The sequence below is a fragment of the Myotis brandtii genome, unplaced genomic scaffold, assembly GCF_000412655.1.
Source record: "Myotis brandtii unplaced genomic scaffold, ASM41265v1 scaffold562, whole genome shotgun sequence".
Classification (NCBI taxonomy): Eukaryota; Metazoa; Chordata; class Mammalia; order Chiroptera; family Vespertilionidae; genus Myotis; species Myotis brandtii.
The window spans coordinates 793,587-803,771 of NW_005370091.1; the positions used below are offsets into that span (position 1 = coordinate 793,587).

The 10,185-nt window shown below is 36.7% G+C and overlaps 1 protein-coding gene across 13 annotated transcripts in view; it reads left to right on the forward strand.

The window, feature by feature from the left end:
• The window catches only part of ZMYND11 (zinc finger, MYND-type containing 11), a 95,307-nt gene that overhangs the window by 73,138 nt on the left and 11,984 nt on the right, over nt 1–10,185 (forward strand). For 12 of the 13 annotated variants that reach the window (XM_005878511.2, XM_014549637.1, XM_005878514.2 and 9 more), the window contains 4 exons: nt 3,011–3,218; nt 3,935–4,003; nt 4,835–5,107; nt 5,434–5,619. In XM_005878511.2, coding sequence (XP_005878573.1) covers nt 3,011–3,218; nt 3,935–4,003; nt 4,835–5,107; nt 5,434–5,619 — 736 coding nt within the window. Of the gene's footprint in view, nt 1–3,010; nt 3,219–3,934; nt 4,004–4,834; nt 5,108–5,433; nt 5,620–6,632; nt 6,669–8,383; nt 8,489–10,185 lie in introns of all 13 variants that reach the window. The other variant, XM_014549633.1, reaches the window with a different exon arrangement.

Consider the following 10,185-nt stretch of genomic DNA (forward strand, 5'->3'; position numbering starts at 1 on the left):
TTCAGTTTTCCATCAAAACCAGTGGGGAAGCAATGCACACGTCACAAGTGAGTTAGGGCAGCCGTTCTATAGAAACACTAATCTGTAGAAATCTCTAAATTGATACCAGGGAAGGTCCAGTGGTTAGATTTGTGTTCTTGCACCATCGTTTTCTACTCTAATCTTGGGCAAGTTATTTAGTCTCTCTCAGCCTTGTTTCCTCACTTATAAAGTAGGGGCCTCATTAGTACCTATCCTGTATGAGTTTATAAGGTTTAAAGAAATTTTTATATATAAAGACCTCATTACATATAAAATAAAATTATATTTCCAGAAGTTTTTTTCCCCAAAAAACTTTTTGTAAGATTTTTATCTGAAGATTCTGGGCAGATGGGACTCAAGCTTTTATTTTAGAAAATAAAAGATCTACAATTTTACTGTCAATCTAGTCTTTTTCCTTTCCTGGTTACAGTGTAACCAGTACAATATTTGAAGTGAAGGATTGATGAAGGAACACCTTGAAAATGATTCTCTATCATTATTAGAATATTTGATTTATTGGAAAACAAACTTTATAAATATTATGATCATTAGTTTTAATTACTTAAACAACATGTTATACAACGAGAACAGATGGCTAATAAGGGCTACCAGCTGAAAGTTTTCATTAATAAATACTTTTTTTAAATGTACAAGTTTAGTGGTATTTAAATACATTCTCATTGTTATATAATGATCCAATAAATATTCTTCTGTCATTTCATCATATCTTTACATGTAGGTAGGAGAAAAAAATAAATTTTAAATAAATAAATGGTTTCAGACTAGTCCCTTCTGTACACTCAGAATGTGCTACCTTGTCCCTTGACCTTGGTAAATTGTAATGTTCTAGGAAAGAAAGGTGACTGTGATCCCTCCAGCGGTTCTCAACCTGTGGGTCGCGACCCCTTTGGCGGTCGATCGACCCTTTCACAGGGGTCGCCTAAGACCATCCTACATATCAGATATTTACATTACGATTCATAACAGTAGCAACATTACAGTTATGAAGTAGCAACGAAAATAATTTTATGGTTGGGTCACAACATGAGGAACTGTATTTAAAGGGCCAGAAGGTTGAGAACCACTGCCTTAGAGTATAGGTAAGATTTGCAAGGTTTTGCCTGCAAGAGGAAAAAAAAGTAGCTGATAAGGTCTCCTTGTCAAGGCTAACTCTTTCTGCTGCATGTAGTTAGAGGGTGGGGTGGCACAGCCAGAAAATCAGGTCCTACAAGAAAAAATAGAATGGTTTATGTTCATTTGCCTTCAGATATCCCTGAGCCATTTTATTCTGCATATATTCAAAGAATCATGACAGATGTATAGATATAGCCAAATTAGATTATATCTCTGTTTATTAACACTTTAAATTGTGGAGTGTTTGTTTGCCATTTCAGTTATTTTTTTTGTAGATCAGATCTCATACCCACTGATACCTTTAAAAGTGAAATCTGATTACCTACAATAATGGAGTTGATTAAAGAGGAGATTTATATGCATAGCCCATGGACACGGGCAATAGGGTAGTGAAGACCTGGGGTGGAAATCAGGGGCTGGGAGGAGGAAGGTAAAAGGGGGGCGGGGAGTGAGAGTTATCTGTAATACTATCAACAATAAAAATAAATGTATTTTAAAAAGAGAATAAGAATGTATTATGAACAACATTGAGAATTAAGTCCCATGTTAAGAATAGATACTAATTAATTTTATTGTATCCAGGGCACAAGTAGATAATTTAAGGGGAAATACTTTCACAGTTCAGGAGTTTGTTACAGGTAGTCAGCATTGTTCATAATAGAAATCTCTCTAAAAACCCACAGCTTTTAAAAGTGAACCAAAATACCCTTGTTGGTAGGAGTAATACTCAAGATCAGATGGGCCGCACTCACTGTTGTATGCTTTGCGGTGTCTTCACCAGCACACAGTAAACAGCATTCTCGATATTATTTCAGTCCAGTCCGGGCAATAGGGTAGTGAAGACCTGGGGTGGTAGGTAGGGGCTGGGAGGAGGAAGGTAAAAGGGGGGCGGGGAGTGAGAGTTATCTGTAATACTATCAACAATAAAAATAAATGTATTTTAAAAAGAGAATAAGAATGTATTATGAACAACATTGAGAATTAAGTCCCATGTTAAGAATAGATACTAATTAATTTTATTGTATCCAGGGCACAAGTAGATAATTTAAGGGGAAATACTTTCACAGTTCAGGAGTTTGTTACAGGTAGTCAGCATTGTTCATAATAGAAATCTCTCTAAAAACCCACAGCTTTTAAAAGTGAACCAAAATACCCTTGTTGGTAGGAGTAATACTCAAGATCAGATGGGCCGCACTCACTGTTGTATGCTTTGCGGTGTCTTCACCAGCACACAGTAAACAGCATTCTCGATATTATTTCAGTCCAGTCTAATGATTAGTGCCCAGGAAAATTGTCAGCATTTTTTCCAATAAAACCAAATACATTTTTCATTCTGTAGTTTTAGATCAATATTACATATAATTCAGAGACACTTGAAGTTGTGTTCATAGCTGTGTACTTGATTGCCGAATGAGTCAGACACTTCTCTGTCCATTAATTAAATATGGTTCAGCTAATGAGTAGGGATGTAATATAAATATAACTCACTAGATAATATTTTTTGGAAGCCCTCATATGTATGAATCTCATGAAAATTTCTGGGCATTTTCAAATGATTCTGTACTTCTAATCTGCAAATAGCTAGATTTTAAGTAACTTACAGTATTTAGATCAATAAGAGATAACATTTTAAAAAGGACTTATGCAAAATGTATATCTAAACCATGACAATGTTAAGCTGGTTAAAGAAAATAGTTCTGAGATAATTTGAGACACTTCAGTGATTGGTAAGAGTTTTTATTCAAGCCATAGCTAACAGGTCAGTAAATTGGAATTTCCACAAACCATACTTTACAAATGGATGGAGTCCACCACCATTTTGGAAATTTCTAACTATACCTTTAAATGTTGCTAGGGCTTGGATTCCTTCTGAAAACATACAGGACATCACAGTCAATGTCCATCGGCTGCATGTTAAACGCAGTATGGGTTGGAAAAAGGCTTGTGATGAGCTGGAACTGCATCAACGTTTCCTTCGTGAAGGAAGATTTTGGAAGTCTAAGAATGAGGACCGTGGGGAGGAGGAGGCAGAATCCAGTATCTCCTCTACCAGCAATGAGCAAGTGAGTGGTGTCCACATAGAAACCACACATCAGTTATTATTTTAACTGTGAACATTGTTAATGCACACTCCTTGCTGTAAAGCAGTGGTTCTCAACCTTCCTAATGCCACAATCCTTTAATACAGTTCCTCATGTTGTGGTGACACCCAACCATAAAATTATTTTTGTTGCTACTTCATAACTGTAATTTTGCTACTGTTATGAATCGTAATGTAAATATCTGATATGCAGGATGTATTTTCATTGTTACAAATTGAACATAATTGAAGCATAGTGATTAATCACAAAAACAATATGTAATTATATATGTGTTTCCGATGGTCTTAGGCGACCCCTGTGAAAGGGTCGTTCGACCCCTAAAGGGGTCGCGACCCACAGGTTGAGAACCGCTGCTGTAAAGACTGCTCTGACATTTCTCCTTTTTTTCGTGTAAACATTTGTGAAGTGCTCTGCAAAAGAAACTGAACCCAATTCAGATAGCTAGGCCACCCACACCCTGATCTGATCCTGCCTGTTTGAAGAGTTAAGTGCTCTACTGCTCTTCCACAGGCGCATTAGCTCTTTCAAGCCCTGCACATCAGAGCAGTAATGAGTAAGAGGTGCCTTCGTGAAATGGAATGAGCTACTTCTTACCTGTGGGTCCATAGCTAGTATTTTTAGCAGAGAAGTGTTTCAGTGTCTGGAATAATATGCTGTTACTTTTATGATGCCCACAGCTAAAGGTCACTCAGGAACCAAGAGCAAAGAAAGGGCGACGTAATCAAAGTGTGGAACCCAAAAAAGAAGTAAGTTGTGTACCTTGAAGTTTCCTGGTGGCATTGGCACAGAAAATGTTTTCAAAGTTACAGTCAAGATGATTGCTCGTGATGTGTACTTGTGAAATGCATTGCCATCAGTCAGATAATATCAGCCAAGTGTGAACCCAGTCTTCTGACCATTATCATATTCTGTCACTGGAAAAACACACATGTGCCAAGCCTCCACCTCAATTGAGCAACCACTGACCAAATCTGGCTAAGTGCGAGTGCACTTTTTGGTATTTCCTGGAACTCTGATATGTTCTCATGGCATTATGAAATACATTGTGTTTATCTAGTACATCAGTTAGGCCAGCATTTTAAAACGGGAGGAAACTATGGTTAAGCTCAGCCTTTTAAAGTATATAATCCATGCATGTTTTAAATCCAGGTGTATATTTGGGTATAGGCCAAACACATGTTCACTGAAAAGTGGTTTAGGATTTTAGGAAATTTGTTAATAAATCTAGTCCAAAAAATGACTATAAATTGATAATGATTTAAAATGATAAATGTTTTTGTTTAGTTTTTTAAAATCAAATGAGTATTAACATATAATGAAATTGTAGATGAAGTTACTGTTTAGAACCGTAGCTACTAATTGCATGTGTTTTTAGTTGTTTTTTTCCATTTTTTAATATTTAATTATGGTAAGATATATCTAACAGCATGTACTTACTATTAATTACATGTGTTTTTTTAAAAACAGTTTCTTATATAGCTATTTTATGTTATCACTGTTTTATCCTGATAGAGCTTATTCTTGAATAGTGAGTTAATGGTTTTGTTTTACATTGAAGCACTTTCCTTACCCTTTAGGAACCAGAGCCTGAAACTGAAGCAGTCAGTTCCAGCCAGGAAATCCCCACATTGCCTCAGCCAATCGAAAAAGTTTCAGTGTCAACTCAGACCAAGAAGTTAAGTGCCTCTTCACCAAGAATGCTGCATAGAAGCACCCAGACCACCAGTGATGGAGTGTGTCAAAGCATGTGCCACGACAAATACACCAAAATTTTCAATGATTTTAAAGACCGAATGAAGTCTGATCACAAGCGAGAAACTGAAAGAGTTGTACGAGAAGCTATAGAAAAGGTCAGGAGCCCCCACAGTGTGACTTGCCCTCTTACCCCTGGGCATCGTGAGTGAGTCTTTCCCTGTAGCAGTTTAGCTTCTTTCACTCATGTCTCAGCCAGACAGCTGCTTTTTAAAACTAGAAATAACACTAAAAATAGGAATAAAATAAAATATCTTTTATGCTATTTCAAGCAACAATACCTAAATATTTCTCACCTGAATGAATATTCACAGCTCTTAGTAAAATAAAGGGAAGAGGTACATCGTTTAAGTAGAAACTATGTATTAAGGCCTTTGTAAATTGTGAGCTGATGTATTGTGGGTTAACTTGTTTTTCATTTCAGCTGCGTTCTGAAATGGAAGAAGAAAAAAGACAAGCTGTAAATAAGGCTGTCGCCAATATGCAGGGTGAGATGGACAGAAAATGTAAACAAGTAAAGGAAAAGTGTAAAGAAGAGTTTGTAGAGGAAATCAAGAAGCTAGCAACACAGCACAAACAACTAATTTCTCAGACCAAGAAGAAGCAGTGGGTAAATATCAATATAATTTTTAAGCATCTGATTATTGAAAATATACCACAGGTATGATGAAAATCAATTCAGAATGATATATGTGACATATGCAAATATTATTCATGAAATAAGATAAAATGTGAAATTGTCAGGTAATTTTCTCATCCTCACCTGAGGATATGTTGTTTTTTTTTAATTGATTTTTTAGAAAGAAAGAGAAACATTGATTGGTTGCCTCCCTTTCTTGCCCCAAGCAGGGATCAAAACCACAACCTAGGTATGTGTCCTGACCAGGAATGGAAACCACAACCTTTTTTTTTTTTAAATATATTTATTGATTTCAGAGAGGAAGGGAGAAGGAGAGAGAGATAGAAACATCAATGATGAGAGAGAATCATTGATCGGCTGCCTCCTGCATACCCCTACTGGGGATGGAGCCAGCAACCCAGGCATATGCCCTTGGCCAGAATCGAACCTGGGACCCCTCAGTCCGCAGGCTGACGCTCTATCCACTGAGCCAAGCTGGCTAGGGCGGAACCCACAACCTTTTGATGTACGCAATGTTGCTCCACCCAGCTGAGCCACCCAACCAGGGCTAATTAATTTTTAAATTTTATTTAAAGTTCTATAATTTCTCAACTCCAGACCCCACAGTTTTGTTTAGGATTATTTTGCTAAATTGAGATTATGATACTTTAGTACATAACATATTTAGTACAATTAATTTATATAACCTTTCCATATGTGCAAGTATTTTATTTGGAAAAATAGGCTGGCCCGACTTTTGCCTGTTAGCTCCTGATAGGTAATACCTAAATTGTGAAATTAGAAATGTAAGTATCACAATAGCAAATAGAGGATTTTCAGAATTACTGCACTTAACATTTATATATTAGGTTATATTAAAGAAATTGATTACTTTTACTTTATGATGGTAACATCTCACTGGTCTCTAACTCCAGTTAGAATCTGAGAAGTAGTTCATTTTTCATTGTATCCTGTTTGTGACTCTTGTCTCCCACTTATATTAGAAACTTCTGAGCATACACATTCTCCACAGATCTCAGGTAATTGGTGGGGGGGAAAATTTTTGTTCCCAAATGCTCATAACTTGGTTTTAATTTTATGAATTACTGTAGGAAGTTTAGTGATTCTTCATTTGATCCAGACTATGTTCTGAAGAGTCTTTAAATACATGTAAAGTAAATGTTTCATGAGGGAAGTAAACATAAAAATGATTACAAAGATTGGGCAAAAAGGAAAAGGGAAAGTTAGCATATAATATAGAAAAATCTATGTAAATAAGTTGGTAGGAAAAAGAGATGAATAATGAAATAATGCCACTATATGGAAATTAAGGTGTGCTCAAGGACAATACCCTTACACCATGTCTGTAATTCTACCTTCATGCAAAGACCAGAGAAAGCCAGAAAGTGGACACTAGATTTAAGAGAAGAAATCCCCATAAGTTTACCAAACAAGGAAATGGGAAGAGGAGGCTGTAATAAAGAATTATAATACTGCCTTTTATAGCACTTACATTTGTGAATTTGGTCCTATTATACCTATTCATTTGATTCCACATATAAGTGATAACCATGCGTATTTGTCTTTCTCTAACTGACTTGTTTTACTTAGCATAACACTGTTCTCTAGCTCCATCCATGTTGTCACAAATGGTAGGAATTCCTTCTTTCTTTGAATAATACTCCATTGTGTGTGTGCGTGTAGGTGTGTGTGTGTGTGTGGGGGGTATCATCCTCTTTATTCATTCATCTGTTGACAGACACTTAAGTTTTGTCAAAATGTTGTGTATAGTGAATATGCCACTGAACACCATATAAGACAGTGGTCCAGTTCCCCCCCCCCCCCCCCCCCCTTTTGGATAAATACCCACAATGGGATGATTCTGAATTATGGCAGTTCTATTTTTAAATATTTGAGGAGCTTCCATACTGTTTTCCATAATGGCTGCACCATTTTACATTCCTAACAACAGTGCACCAAGTGTTCCCTTTTCCCCACATTCTTATCAGCACTTATTTCTTTTTGGTACTAGCCTTTCTAAAAGTTGTAAAGTGACAATCTCATTGTGGTTTTGATTAGTATTTCCCTGATTATTAGAGATGTGGAGCACATTTTCATGTACCTGTTGGCCATCAGTATGTCTTTGGAGAAATGTTTATTCAAGTCCTTTCCCCATGCTTTAATTGGATTATTTGTTTTCTGTTGAGTTGTATGGTTTTTTTTATTTATTTTGGATATTAACCCCTTATCAGATATATGCCTTATCAGATATATGATTTGAAAATATTTTTTTCCATTCCACAGGTTACCTTTTTATTTTGTTGATGGTTTTGTTTACTGTACAGAAGGCTTTTAGTTTAATATGCTCAACTTGTTTATTTTTGTTTCCTTTGCTTTGGTGTCAAATAAAATTTTTTTTAAGATCATCAAGACTGATAACTAGGAGCTCTTACCCCTATTTCATTGTAGGAAATTTATGGTTTCAAGTCTTACATTTTAGTCTTTAATCTATTTTGAGTTGATTTTTGTATATGGTATAAGATAGTGGTTCAGTTTTTTGCATGTGTTTTTTTCATGTAGCTGCCCAGTCTCTTAATACTATTTATTGAAGAAGCTATATTCATGGCTTCTTTGTGTTAAATTAGTTGATCATATGTGTATGGGTTTATTTCTAGGCTCTCAATCTGTTCCACTGATCTATGTGTCTGTTTTTATGCCAATACCATATTGCTTTGATATATACCCTTTTTTATAGGTGAGGAATTTGAGGCTTATGAGCTTGAACAGTAAAATCCTGGTTGGTAGAGCTGGAACTTCACCCTTCTAAGCTGCTTCAGCTCATGTCATTTCAAGTAGACTGGTAAAATATTTAGAATTGTTACTATATTATAATTAAATCTTACATTATTGTAAGAAAGACTAAAATGTTGTAGGACAGAATGTAGGTATGTCAGATGCCAAAAAATGGATGTTAAAATGAGATATAAAAAAGAGAATCAGAGTAAGAAAGAGATATCTTATAAATATACACACAAAGAAGGAGAGAGATATAAAATGAGTGAATGCATAAATAAGGTAATAGGATACTTAGGAGAAAAATGGTGCTGCTTAAAATATTATTTAAAGATTGGGAAACTAAGATAGAAGTTAAATAAACTTGGTTCCAAACTTACATGACTGATTAACACAGGCCCAAGATTAAAACACAGATCTGGCTCATTACAGCTATTTCTAAAAATTAAAACAGGCTGTCCACATTTTTGTAATAGTAGGCTGAATAGGTCCTGCCCTAAGACTCTTACTATCAACTGTCAAATCTATATATCTGTAGGTCTATCTGTCATCTGTCTATATCAGTCTGTATATCTGTCCAGCTGTCTCTTTATAGAACTTACATATCTGTATGGATTTATTTTCAAGTATCTATTTCCAAAACTCAGTCTCACCTTCCTTGCCATTACCTGTTCATTCTCCTTATGGGTATCTGTTAATGATACCACCATTCTTTTATCAACTCAGCTTAAAATCTTAATTTTTACTCTTGCACCATTTTCTTCTCCCAGGTCCAAACAGTCTTAATTACATAGATTTCTCACCCTTTGGTTAGACCAGATTTTCAACCTCAGTACTATTATTATTTGGATCAAAAATTCATGGAAAAGAGAGCTATCCTGTATATTACAGGATGTTTAACTGCCTGTACCCATTGGATGCCAGTAGCACCTCCTTCTCTCTGTCCCCCAAAGTTATGACAATCAAAATATCTCCCAACAGTGCCAAATAAGATGAGGGCTGAGAACTGACCACTAGTTTTGGGTCATAAATAACCTTGATAATAATAGCATATTCAGTGGTAAAGTGCAATCTATACTTCTAGCATTAAAGGGTAATATGCTAATGAGACCAGATAGACCAGACATTTTCCAGACGTCCTTCTGGACAAAGCCACGGTGATGGGGGCCACGGTAGAGCGGTTGGGGCGATCAGGCCAGCAGGGCAGAGCGGTTAGGGAACGATCAGGCCAGCAGGGGAGAGTGGTTAGGGGCAATCAGGCTGGCAGGAGAGAGCAGTTAGGGGCAATCAGGCAGGCAGGCAGAGTTGTTAGGGCCGATCAGGTGGGCAGGCAGGCAGGAGCTAGCGGGAGCCGCAGGGATTGGGCCTAAACCAGCAGTCGGACATCCCCCAAGGGGTCCTGGATTGGAGAGGATACAGGCCAGGCTGAGGGACCCTCTGCCCCCATGCACAAATTTCATGCACCGGGCCTCCAGTCATATATTTGTCCTTCTTCCGGTAATGTCCTTAAGGTTCATCCATGTTGTAGCATATTGCAGAATTTTCCTTTTTTTAAAGCTGAAAAATATTTCATTTATATGTATACTAGAGGCCTGGTGCACAAAAATTTGATATTTGTCCTTCAGGTAATGTCCTTAAGGTTCATCCATGTTGTAGCATATTGCAGAATTTTCCTTTTTTTAAAGCTGAAAAATATTTCATCATTATGTATACTAGAGGCCTGGTGCACAAAAATTTGTGCACTGGGGGGGGGGGGGGCCCCTG